Genomic DNA, 13637 nt, shown 5'->3' on the forward strand with positions numbered 1-13637 from the left:
GGAACCAGGTATAGCAATGGAAATGTTTGTAACTTGTTCTAAAATTCTAGGTTCAGTTAGTACTTTTAAAGAGAAAAAATAGGTTAGATGCAAATCTGGGTTCTCAACCTAGCTGTTTATAAAGCTGAAAAGGGTCTCGGTAGCACAAAAGAAATGAATTAAACTTTTACTCAAATGTGTCTTTGGAGCCTTATCTTTTAGTGCAATTTTTAACATTTAAAAATCTAAAATCGTTTAATTTACAGACCCGGAATACAAGGTTACAATTACTAACCTAAATTCAGACGTTGAATAACGCTGTATAACAATGAATAAACGTGTTGCGAAGATTTTCCCTTTATTTGCATATTACATGCAAATTTTCCTCTTGTATTTGCAAGACTAATCCCCGGTGATAAAATACACAATTTCTTGACACCATTTTCCTCTCAACTTGTTATTCAAGAATATTTTCTCACTGCACTGCTAGGAAATAGAAAATATTTAAATTTCTTCCTTTTCATGATGATTTAACAGAACACAGTCCGAATTTAATGAATTTGAGTGGCGTCTCAAAAACGACAAAACCTGGCGCGGACTTCGTTTCTACGCAGCTAAGGCTATGCGGAAAAGCGCAAGCTTCTTCAATAATAACAAACACTGTAATTTAGTTTATTTGAGTATGTGGCCAATTTTCCTTAATTGATCCATCGTTTAAATCTAAAAATTTGACACATTCTTAACATCACTTGGGTCTGTCCTAGAGAACGCTTTTTGTAGGGAAATGTCCACAAATGGGGGGTCGTTGATTAAATACTTTTCAAAAAATTTCAGAAAAATTCAAATTATGATTTTGTACGACAGAAAAGAATAAATTACACATTTTAATGATAGAATTGAGGATTTTAAAACAAAAAGACGAGAAAAAAAGATTTCTTTTTGAAAATCTTTGGAAACAGGACCGAGTATATTTTGAAGGCTAGAACGCCATTTTAGATTAAAATCTTTTTACGCCGACCCTCCAATTTATTGACATTATATCTACTAGGCATACTTCATACATTGTAGTAGAAAAAAAAAAAAACGTTTAGTGGGTGAAAACACAATCTATATCTTTGAAAATGGGTCCGAGCATATTTTCAAATATTATGCCTAATTTTGAAGGTTAACACGGCATTTTAAAGAGAAATGTTTCATCCACAATTTCATAAATTTGAGGCTCTCATTCTGTCGAGTTTGGATTTTATGGAAACAGATTCAAACCCCTTTATCACTTAAATAACTAGGATAACGGTGTTATTTCAGTTTCACGAAATAAATTTATTTAAAAGCTTTCTATGAGCAAAATCACCAGGGCTTCAGAATCTGTTACTCCCTTCATTGCATCAATAAATAACATTTCCTCTAAACATGAAATAATATACGAATTAATCTGAAAAAAATTAAAAAAATTTTGATTGTATTATAATCTGTCAAAATGAATTAGAATATCGTGGCCCAGTAAATAGAAACATATTACATACTTCAACTAGATCATTACATACTTCAACTAGATCTTAATAAAAAAATATATATCTATATATTTTACAGTTACATGGAAGGATTTAAATGCAGGGTGGACATTTTCTCTCAATAGTTTCACTAGAATTTTTATAATGGGCTAAAACTTCAGGAAGATTGGTTATTACAGATAATTTGTGTGACGTATTGCCCGGTTTAAATAATCTTACTAAATTTCATAAGATTTGGCACAAAAATAGAAATATTTTGAAAAGTTAGGTTTCAGGGTAAAATACGGGAATTGGAGGTTTTCTTTCTTCCTATGAATGTTTAAAACGTTCATAAACTCCATCGACTTGTTTTCAATGATTATTTCAACAAAATGTTTACATCAGGTACCCAATACGAGTTTACACGGTCGACAAGTTGAAATTCTTCTGCTGATAAATTATTAAAGATGGCGGATTTATGTTGAATGAACATCAATACACTCTCCTCCCTCGAGATCCAAGGTTTCAGCTGTTTCTGAAGCTTCCAACTCCTCACCATCGAAGAAAAATCTAGAAAAACAGGGGAATATATTCACTCGAATTAAAATCTAGAATATCAGGGAAATATATCCTCTCGAATGAAAATCTAAAAAAAATCAGGATAATATATTTTCTCACATTAAAAACTAGAAAATCGGGGGAATATATTCTGTCGAAGTAAAATATAAAAATCGGTGGAACATATTTTTTTGACGTAAAATCTATGAAATTAAGGAAATTTTTGCACCATTAAAATCAAGAGAATATATGCTTTAAAAAATCATGAAAATATTGTTTTTTCTTTAAATATCAGAACATATATTCTCATGGGAATATATTCTTTAAATGAATAAGGGCTTTCTCTCGAAAATCATAAAAAATATTTTTTTTATTAATCAGGGGAATAAATAATCGAATGTCATTCAAATATCAGGGTTACTTATTCTCTTAAAAATCATAAAAATATTTACATTATATTGTAAAAATCAGGGAAACATATTCTTTCAACGGATTATGGGAATAAATAATCGAAATGAATTTAAACCTCAGGTTCTCCAAAGGTATCTTCTTCAGCTCGGCAAACTTGTTCATCAAAACCTGCATCTTATCCGTCTTCTTCACCTTCAAATAACTCATTTTTAAATAGTTATCTTTGTTTTTGAAAAAAACGAGATAAAACATCTCTTGAGATGAAATTTAAAGAATTTTAGCCGCGGTTTAAATCCGCCAAAATCCGCCAAACCCCGGTTTAAATTTAGCGCCGGCTTAAATCTTGAAACATTTGATACAATTTTAAGTGGAACCAACCATATTTAAGCCGTGGCTTAAATTTAAACCGCCGCTCAAATTCTTTAAATTCGGTCACTGGTCCTAGATAATTATGGCGGTTTTGTTGTTGTTATTTTCCTGGCCTAACTTATTCTGTGATCAATGTTCTTTCTTTTTGGACCCGGATCCATGGATCCCCGTATTTATGTGAATCCGTACCTGGATCCAGGAAATTGAAATATTGCGGATCCAAGTGATCCGGAGCCCGGATCTTTACATCATACATCTCATATTTTTTATAAGTTTAACTGCAGTGTATTTGTTTGATTTCAACAATACTTGAGTGTTCTGTGTAATCAGGGGTGATTATGAGGTGATTAAGAAGATTTGGTGTAACACAGTAATTAGGAGAAATACAGAAACAATAAAATTAAATGTTCCCTTAGCCCATTATCAAATAAACGTCTCATTAAAAATAATTAATGGCTGAAGCTGGATTAGAAGGACTTGTGAGAACTAGTGAGATTCTAATTTAATATTAGAGGAACTAGGACATAGGGAGTCAAGAAGTTCAGAAAAATATCCGAGTTCAACATTTTTATTTCTGTTTTAATTGTATCAATACCATGATATTTACAGATTCTCTTCTTTCCTAGGTTTATCCATACCTTGATATTTAAAGATTCTCTTCTATCCTAGGTTTATCCATACCTTGATATTTAAAGATTCTCTTCTATCCTAGGTTTATCCATACCTTGATATTTACAGATTCTCTTCTATCATAGGTTTATACATACCTTGATATTTACAAATTCTCTTCTATCCTAGGTTTACCTATACCTTGATATTTACAGATTCTCTTCTATCCTAGGTTTATCCATACCTTGATATTTGTAGATTCTCTTCTATCCTTAGGTTTTACCTTGATATTTACAGATTCTCTTCTATCCTAGGGTTTTACCTTGATATTTACAGATTCTCTTCTATCCTAGGTTTATACAATATACATACCTTGATATTTACAGATTCTCTTCTATCCTTCGTCTGAACTTTAAGTTCTATCAAATCTGCCTGGTTTCCTGAATCCCGTGCCCTACATGCATCAATATTAAAGACTAGCTTGGGAACCCAGCTTTGCAAATGGTATTCATAATTTCTACCGCCATTTACCCGTGCTTGGCGTAAATTAAGATTTTAGCTATTTCGACCTACTCAACTTTGAGTCTCCAACCAAGCTAAGAACATTCCCGTGGGTCTCCCGAGTTCCCCAATCACAATTTGAGGCAAATCGGTTCTGGGGTTCCTGGGTTATGCTCGGAGAAACAAACAGACAAAGATTGTCATAGTTATAACCAAATATTACACAGATTTTATGAGAGGTGTTGCAATGTTGAATGCAATGCGTTCAAATAAAATAAAAGACTAAGTCAGTTGTTTTATTCAAAAAAAAAGAAAAAAAAACGGGTTAATGAACTTGCCTACGTTGCAATGAACCAGATACCATAATTGTCACCTCACGGATGAGTTTGTAATGAATCACGGTTTGAAATTTTTTTAAATGTTTTTGAAAAGGCTAGCAGACCAACACTAACATCAATGTTTAAATAATTACCAGAAAGATATCATGGATACTTTGAATTTTACATATTATTTATAAAATGCAGTTTTTAACTGGAATTTTTTTTTAAATACAGGTAATAACTACATAATCTGTACCATTCAATCTTTTACGTCTTATTATCAATATGATGCGCAAACTTTTATATCTATTTCTTTTTCTATCGACAATGTTATTTATTAAGTTAAGTTATCTATGGTTCCCATGGTAGTTAACCACCCATTGTTATCCTTTGACAAGAACATCATGACTTACATAATGATGTAAATAATTAAAAATAATAACTCAAAAAAAGGGATAAAAGTTTTCTCAAATTTTCTTTTAAAATATTGTACACAGATTTGAGAGTATGAGCATTTTGAAGAAATGGGGGGGGGGGGGATTTTATATATAAACCCCTGCAATCATATTATTATCATTCTACTCTTTGTCTTCTAGAATAAATTGTGTCAGATTTCGTGAGGTTTGCGGGGAGAATTCAACAATGAAAATAATAAAAATAATGAAAGTAATGAAATACTGTCTAGGGGTTCAAGAAATATAAGAGGGAGAAGTTGATATTTAAACAATAATCCAATGTTTAATCGTAAATATTTTCAAACATAAAGAAGAAATTAATATCTCAATAAAATCTTAAAATCTACTTTTTTAAGTCTGTCTGTAAGCATACCTTCGATCAAACAACCTTTCATTGGCGATACTAACTTAGACCAAGTGTAATGAATAGCGAGATGTTGAACTGTTAAGAATAAGTTAAACCAGTTATATAGAACATGAACCGGCCTATAAAAGAAGTGGTTCAACTTAACCTAAATAGTTTTCTACTTATTACAACTCTGAATCTGTATCTATGTATCCTACCTGGCTACTAGGAAGGATACAACCGAAAGGCCAAGGTTGGATACAGTTGTTTCTCTTGGTATCCAGGATTCATGACTCTCATCTCCACCATCATCTACTCAATACTCAAGATTATATTAGTGCCCACGGATACATTAGAATTTGTTTCCCATTGTAGGAACTGTGGCGTGATTTCAAGTGCATGAACTACGTGTCTGATTCACAACAGTACCTTCTAAACCTTCAGAGTGATCAAGGATGTCGGACTTATCTTTAATGTTTTATAGAAACGCTCTAATAGCAGAAAATAAATATTAACTTCAAATATTTGAAAACTACTTTAGAATTCGATATTTTCGAAATATCCATAAACGTTTGCACACTGTATGATTGCGCACACTCCCATTTTACAGCAAGAAAGCACAATTTGCAAGAAAAACACACAAGCTCTCTTGCCTGGATATTAATTCAACGGTATGAAGACTATAACGATGTTTCTATGATGGGCGGATTTTTGGTAATGTCAATTTGGCAATGACAATTTGGTAATGACAATTTGGTAATGACAATTTGGTAAGGTGACAATTTGGTAACGACAATTTGATAATGCCAATTTGGTAAGCTCACAAAAGTGACAATTTGGTAATGACAAATTGGTAACAACAAAAAAGTGACAATTTGGTAATAAAAATTTGATATCGTCATAAAAGTGACAATTTGATAAACGAAATAAAAGTGACATTATGTAAAATTGTTTAATATTTAGTTTTATATTCAATTGAAGATAATTGATTCTATGAATCTTTTATTTCTGCACAAAAGAAATGCGCCAAAAATAATTGTAAAATTTGCAATATTTTATAAAAACCACGTTACAACCTGCACTTGTGTCATATACTGCAAGAAGAGGAGACTTGGATAATGAATTACTTATTCATCACGCCTTCTAGGGGTGGAAAAATGTTACAAAATTCAGAAGGATTTAAATACTACAACAAGAACGGACTTTATGTATGTCAATGTTAGGAAGTTATTAATGTTACTTTTTAGATGTAGTTACCAAACTGTCCATTTTATAATCAACATTTAACATTTCAGAGGATGCAGTGCTTGACCCCTAGCCTATCCTAGCCGCAGCGCTCGGCCCAGAAATTGTCTTAACCTAACCTAACCCAAAATAATGAGAGAAACAGCACATTATTAAACTTTTAATAGGCCTCAGCGCTCGGCCCCCTAGCCCATCCTAGCCGCAGCGCTCGGCCCAGAAATTGTCTTAACCTAACCTAACCCAAAATAATGAGAGAAACAGCACATTATTAAACTTTTAATAGGCCTCAGCGCTCGGCCCCCTAGCCCATCCTAGCCGCAGCGCTCGGCCCAGAAATTGTCTTAACCTAACCTAACCCTAAATAATGTGAGAAACAGCAAATTATTAAACATTAAATTGAATTAAATTTAACTTTTATCAACAAATTGTCACTTTTTTGTAGTTACCAAAATGTCATTACCAAATTGTCACTTTTATGACGTTACCAATTTGTCGTTACCAAATTGTCACCTTACCAAATTGTCATTACCAAATTGTCATTACCAAATTGTCATTACCAAATTGACAATACCAAAAATCCACCCGCCGTTTCTATATTTAAAAAAATGGCAAAACATCAAATCTAATTGTATCAAATTTATTAGCACGGCAATTAGTTTTTCCATCTTTGCTGTTTGCAGTGAGGGGGGGGGGGGGGCAGGGAACAAGAAAGAGATATTATTTTTCTGGACTCCATTAACTTCATAAACTGCAAACGAAAGATCTGTTAAGACTAGAACTGACTGATAAAGTTAAGTCTTTTTCAGGACGTTTTTTCAAAGGTGAAAAATCATGATATTCATATCTAATCCTGTTCCTTGATCTCTATTTAGAAATCCAATATCTCCAGCAGATAGACCAACTTCAGCAGCAAACCTGTCCATTACTGCACCTAACCTAGAGTACATTAGAGTATATAATACATAGTACAATAATACAAGTTCAGCAGCAAACCTGTCCATTACCGCACCTAACCTGGAGTTCAAAGAGTACATAAGTGAATATAATACATAGTACAATAATACAACTTCAGCAGCAAACCTGTCCATACTCCACCAAACCTTGAGTACATAGAGTACATTAGTGTATATAATACATAATACAATAATACAAGTTCAGCAGCAAACCTGTCCATTACCGCACCTAACCTGGAGTTCAAAGAGTACATAAGTGAATATAATACATAGTACAATAATACAACTTCAGCAGCAAACCTGTCCATACTCCACCAAACCTTGAGTACATAGAGTACATTAGTGTATATAATAAATAGTACAATAATACAACTTCAGCAGCAAACCTGTCCATTACAGCACCTAACCTAGAGTTCATGGAGTTCATAAGTGAATATAATACAAAGTACAATAATACTAGTTCAACAGCAAACCTGTCCATACTGCACCTAACCTAGAGTACATTAGTGTATATAATACAGTAAAATAATACAACTTCAGCAGCAAACCTGTCCATACTCCACCAAACCTTGAGTACATAGAGTACATTAGTGTATATAATACATAGTACAATAATACAAGTTCAGCAGCAAACCTGTCCATTACCGCACCTAACCTGGAGTTCAAAGAGTACATAAGTGAATATAATACATAGTACAATAATACAAGTTCAGCAGCAAACCTGTCCATACTGCACCAAACCTCGAGTACATAGAGTACATTAGTGTATATAATACATAGTACAATAATACAACTTCAGCAGCAAACCTGTCCATTACTGCACCTAACCTAGAGTTCATAGAGTACATAAGTGAATATAATACATAGTACAATAATACTAGTTCAACAGCAAACTTGTCCATACTGCACCTAACCTAGAGTACATTAGTGTATATAATACAGTACAATAATATGATAATCTTATGAGGAAAAAAATGTAATAATGGAAATTCTTAAACGAGATGAAATAATCTTGATGTATTCTTTAACGAAGGCCGCAGGCCTGAGTTAAAGAATGCATCAAGATTATTTCATCGAGTTTAAGAATACAATTATTACATTTTTATCCTCATAAGATTATTATTATATCATATTTGTGAGGTTCCATGGGCACATACCCAAGAAATTATATTAAAAAATAATTCTGGTGAAAACCGACTATTTCAAGTTGGAAGAGTTCACATTATGAAAGGTTGCAAATAAGTTTTATGCTCTTGTTCTGACTAACACTGTTTTTTTATTTTTCTAATGTTAAAATGTTAAAAACAAACATTTTAGAAGTAAAAATTGGTTCTTAATTTGAAAGTAATGCATGTGGTGTGATTGTTTCCTTAGTTTAGTTTGTTTGTTTACCAATGATTTTGCTCGTTTTTTTTTTAAGTTGATACTACATTTAGATACAGCATGTTAAATGTGCCCTGAGTTTTTTAGATGGAGAGAAGGTATAGTAGTGGGTTGTCTTAATCTACAGAACAATATCGTGTCTTCATTTATAGAAGAAATCATTTTCTGGATATTAGATCCTAAATCTTCCAAAAAGAGGAGATAAAAGCAGGTTACCTAGTAAGAATCAGTTTGACCTAAACTGATGAAGATCTTTGTCTTTTATTCATGAAGCAAGATTTACTGGTTTGTTTTCATTGCTATGGAGTGCTAAGACTCCATAAAAAGTGTGACACTAATATTTCAATGATAAGTTTTTATACTTCTTTTTGGTTTTGATTGTGGTTTCACTTCATCATCTCGAACTATGCGAGATATTGTGACTGACTGAAAAGCTCTGACCATACTATTACAAGTATGCAGAGATTTGCAAAATCTCACCAAACTTGGTTTGAAATGAAGATGAATTAAAAAAATTTATAAAGTAGGCAGTCGGGCAGTATGCTTTATGTGGAATTTGAAGAATTCTAATAAACTTTCAATGTTCAGGATTTCTGAAAAACCTGGAGAATCCTTGTGATGAATGTGAAGAAGTTGAAGCGGAGAAAGATGAAACTGAAACTACACATGAAAATTCTAACTTTCTCCTGCATTTCTAAAATTCTTGATTATTTATCCTTATACTAAAGAATCAATGTTCTGAACTATATAACCCTATATATTCTTTTAATCTTATCAAGCCATGAGAAATGTTAATCATGAGCTGTTTTATATAAAATTCTTTATCTTATTGAGAATTCAAAAGAAAGAAAGTTTTTAATTTAAAAAGTAAAGATTTTAGCTTGTATAACAATGATTTTAATTTGGAAGCATAATTTAAACTTAAAAAACTATATATCGTCTTTTTCAGACGAAGAATGGGTTGATTATATTTATAACCCGATTAAGTCTCCAGGTCTCCACTTTTACGAGGTTTATAAAACATCTTTTAAAAGATTATTTCCAATGATAAAAATAAGGGTCTTGAGCTAAAAAAGAAAAACTTTAATATATGTATTGATGTTATATAATAGTGATACAGATCTTAGATTAAGCGTGTTCTCCATAACTTCAACCATCCTACAAATCTACCACCTACAACATCATCCTACAATCTTTTACCTGAAACCTTATCCACAAATCTTCATTCGTCGAGTAAATGAAACTCAGGTGAACCATGCGAAATCATAAGTAGACTTTGAACCTTGATCCTTGGAATGTTCATCGGTAATATTATGCACATGCAGATGNTTCCATTCTTTAATGCTTGGAGCGTGTAAGAATATACATTCTTTCACGCTCTGACCGTGTAATAATTTCCATTCTTACACGGTCTGAGCGTTAAAGAATGAAAATTCTACACGTAAGAATAAGCATTCTTAAACGCAAAGAAGCGAACAATATTAAAATTGTTCCTCCTGAACCGTGTAATAATGGGAATTATTACACGATAGGTTTACTACTATGGAACAGAACAGATATGATATAATACAACTTCAGCAGTAAACTTGTACATACTGCACCAAACCTTCAGTACATTAGTGTATATAATACATAGTAAAATAATCCTAAGTTGTTGGAATAGATTTTCTAAAAATTACCTTTCTTCATCTTGAACCTCAATTCTCATCACATTTGTCTTCCATTTAACCTTAACAAAATAATATATTCGATTTTTTTAGGAGGAGGGGGGGGGGGGCTCAAGAGTACCTTGATTTCAAAAGAGTCCTCTACGATTTCAATTTGTTCCTCTGCCCCTATACTGATTGATAATTCTCCTACATTTTTTCCGTTTTGTTTTTTCTTAAAGCACTCAGGTAGGCGCGCTTTAGCGTTCTTATTTTCGATCATCTTGAGCGCCTGTTCGGTCTTTTTCGTCCTTTTTGCTCCTCGAACTGCTCGAGGTTTCGGACCAGGGGTTGGGGCTGAAATAAAGAATTTCAGATTTAAACAAAAACTTTTTATTAAATGACAATGATTTTTCAAGGCGTCTGCTTAAATATTTTTTAGAAATTATTCTCACCCTCACAAATAATCTTCATAGGCCCACTGTCTCTAATATATTGTTTATTGCTCATTTAGAGGCGGACCGCCAAGCAAATTAAATGTTTTCAAATGTTAAATTAGAACCTTTGAACAAGTATTATCAATAAAATTCTAAAAAAAAGCACACACAAAAACTTGCCCATCTTCTACAAAAAAATGATTTACAAAAGATGGGAGGTTGGGGAGGGGGGGGGTGATTATATCGAATTTCTTATTCTTAATGAAATTGTTCGCAGAGTTATTCAAATTCTTTAAATGTCGGCTTTTTAACAAAAATTCGAGGAAATTTAGAGAAAAAGTTTGAAACCAATAACTAAGTAAGATTACTTATTTTCGATGATAATAGTTAATTTTATCTAAACCTAAGTTTCTAAACCTATTCCTAAATAACTCGATAGTTTACTGTAGAACTTTTACTACATTTTTCGTCGTCGTTATTGAATAATTTTTAAAAAACCGATTCTCAAAATCATCCCTCAAGAATGTACAATCTATGATGATTTGAAGATTGAATTTGCGCTCTTGATGAACAAATATGCACCGTTAAAATGTCTCATAGGTCTCAAATAATTTCTAAAAAAATTCTCCACAATGCTACATTCTCAGTTAAACTACTATACATTACAGATCACTCCCTTTAAGCTAATTAAATGTTACCCAGAACATATAACAAGTTTTTGTTAACCTGGGGGAGGGGGAATAGGACTTGTTTGGAGATTTTCCTTGTCAAGAGCAGCCGCAGACCTCCTTCCTCTTCTCTTTGTAGGTGCAGGACTTTCATCCGTCTTCCTTTTCAAGCTGTCATCCGCACTCACATATACGCTGTCATCCAGGCTGAGTGTGGTACTGTTATCCATGAATGAACTGTCATCCAAGCTAGGAGAATCACAATTTGATTCTAGGTCTTCAGCCTCTATCTCTGCATTAGATGCATTTTAGAAAGAAATTAGAAGAGCAAATTAGAGGGGGAGGGGGGGGGGCAGCAGTTATATATTCTTTCTAACATCCCCCATCGCAATATTTTTAGTCAACTTTTGGGTGTACAAAAAGTGTCCTTATCAATTTACTAGGCTGCCTATCTTCTATTTCGACTTTAAATTGTGGCTTAATCTGTGAGCATTTTCTTTTGTTTTTTTTCCCAATAGACATTTAAAAGAATTTTTGTTGGGATCAAGGGCGAATATCGAGGGGGGGGCAGTGCCCCCCCTAGACCTGTAAAGGGGCGTAGCACCTCCCCCCCCCCTAGAATTCAGAGCTTTCACTGTTCAAATCTTAAACTCAAGAGTGAAGAACATAAAAAAATTAGTTTGCTGTTTATTCAGTGCACTAAGAAGATTGTATACGTGGACCAGAGCCACCATGGCAGAAGTTCGAATGAAAAATCTATTTAGAATGCACGTTCATCCTAATCGGATGGGCGCTATCAGGGATAGCGAAGTAAAACAAATATTTTTAAATGCCAAGCCAAGAAGGCTTGAGTTTGGAGGTAGTAGAAGACCATTTTTTGTCTATTTTAATTTGGATTTAATTTACTTTATTCATAGCACCACCGTTTCGTAATCTTTCTTTTTATTACAAACTAGCTGAAGTGCCAGGCGTTGCCAGTGGAATTAAAACAAAAAACTTCTAATTTATTTAGCTTGTGTCATCCCCAATGGTATCTTATGAGTTTCCTCACTAAAATTCAGCCCATTTTATTCAGCCGTTTGGCCAGCCATAGAAACATATTAATGAACGAAGAGCTTTCTTGTATAGATTTCAATTGTACTCCAACTTTTTTTCAAACAAAAAACTTTTACAAGTCATATTTGTTTTTTTTCCTCTCATAGAATTTAAGTGTAAGTTAAGTTTGTCATTTTCAAAAATGTCTTTTACTATCTCTAGTTTAAATACTAATTATTACTAACATAACAGTAAAGTAAAATGTCGATTTTTGGGAAACAATGCTTTTTTCTGCTAGTTTTGTTTAAATGAGAGATAAAGTATAGGACATGCAAGGTAATTGAACTGAATGTGTACCTTTAAAATATCTTATACTTATGCCTGATATCCAAGAAGCCAAATGCTTTAAATTTACATTTCAAATTTCGCCCCCCTCCCCCAATAAATTTATTTCTGTATACGCCCTTTAATGGGATTTGTCAATGCCTGAGACTCACTAAAGGTAAAAAAAATTGTATGAAATGTAAATTGTCCATTTTGTCAGAAAAGGTTTTCACTCCCGCAGATAGAAAAACTTTAGTTTGGAAATTAATTTCAATATATTTTAGCGATGAAATGAAGAAAATGTGGTAATTCAAGAAGATACCCCAGGAAATAAGAAAATATAAGTGTTTGATTCATGCATATGTATCTATAAAAAAAAGGAGAGTTGACAAATTTGGGATTTCATTCCTCGTGTCATATTTTGGGAATTCAACCAGTGTTTCCCAATTCTTTGGAAGCATAACTACAGCTTCAGATTTTGCTTTAATAAGAAACTGTTGCCATTACATCATGTGGATTAAACACAATGTGCTTTATCAGAACAGAAAAGGAGGGGGGGGGGGGGTTTGTATTTTGTTTACTATTATAAGTCTAGTAGAGTTTACAATTTCATAAATTAAATATTTATTTATTAAAAATTTGGATTTTTAAGATCAGGAAAAAAACTTTCTATAAGATCAGAATGAAATCGAAAATGATCTCTGCCTAGTGATGGTGATATTGATGATGTGCTAATTGGTTTCCTCAAAACTGATTTAAGGTTGGTCGAAGCTGCAGAAACAAAATCAAGTTCTCCATAATCATCGGAATCAGAATCACTCATTTTCTTCTGTAAACATTTAGAAAACTGAGGTAATAAACATATTATTTATTCGTATAAAAATAAATTATATTATTAAAATTTTAAC

At 32.7% G+C, this 13637-nt stretch overlaps 1 protein-coding gene across 1 annotated transcript; it reads right to left on the reverse strand.

Annotated features, from left to right (window-relative positions):
• Window positions 1-1417: 1417 nt before the first annotated feature.
• LOC111714900 (uncharacterized protein CG4449) lies at window positions 1418-13579 on the reverse strand. The gene is made up of 9 exons (XM_023490115.1): window positions 13435-13579; window positions 11429-11662; window positions 10408-10622; window positions 10299-10348; window positions 7140-7219; window positions 5257-5350; window positions 3789-3870; window positions 2554-2630; window positions 1418-2039 (listed from the first exon to the last, which is right to left on the reverse strand). The coding sequence occupies exons 1-9, from the start codon at window positions 13550-13552 to the stop codon at window positions 1946-1948; spliced, it is 1044 nt and encodes a 347-aa protein (XP_023345883.1). The 5' UTR covers window positions 13553-13579; the 3' UTR covers window positions 1418-1945.
• Between the last annotated feature and the right edge of the window lie 58 nt (window positions 13580-13637).

This window comes from Eurytemora carolleeae, unplaced genomic scaffold (genome assembly GCF_000591075.1).
Source record: "Eurytemora carolleeae unplaced genomic scaffold, Eaff_2.0 scaffold1674, whole genome shotgun sequence".
Taxonomy (NCBI): domain Eukaryota; kingdom Metazoa; phylum Arthropoda; class Copepoda; order Calanoida; family Temoridae; genus Eurytemora; species Eurytemora carolleeae.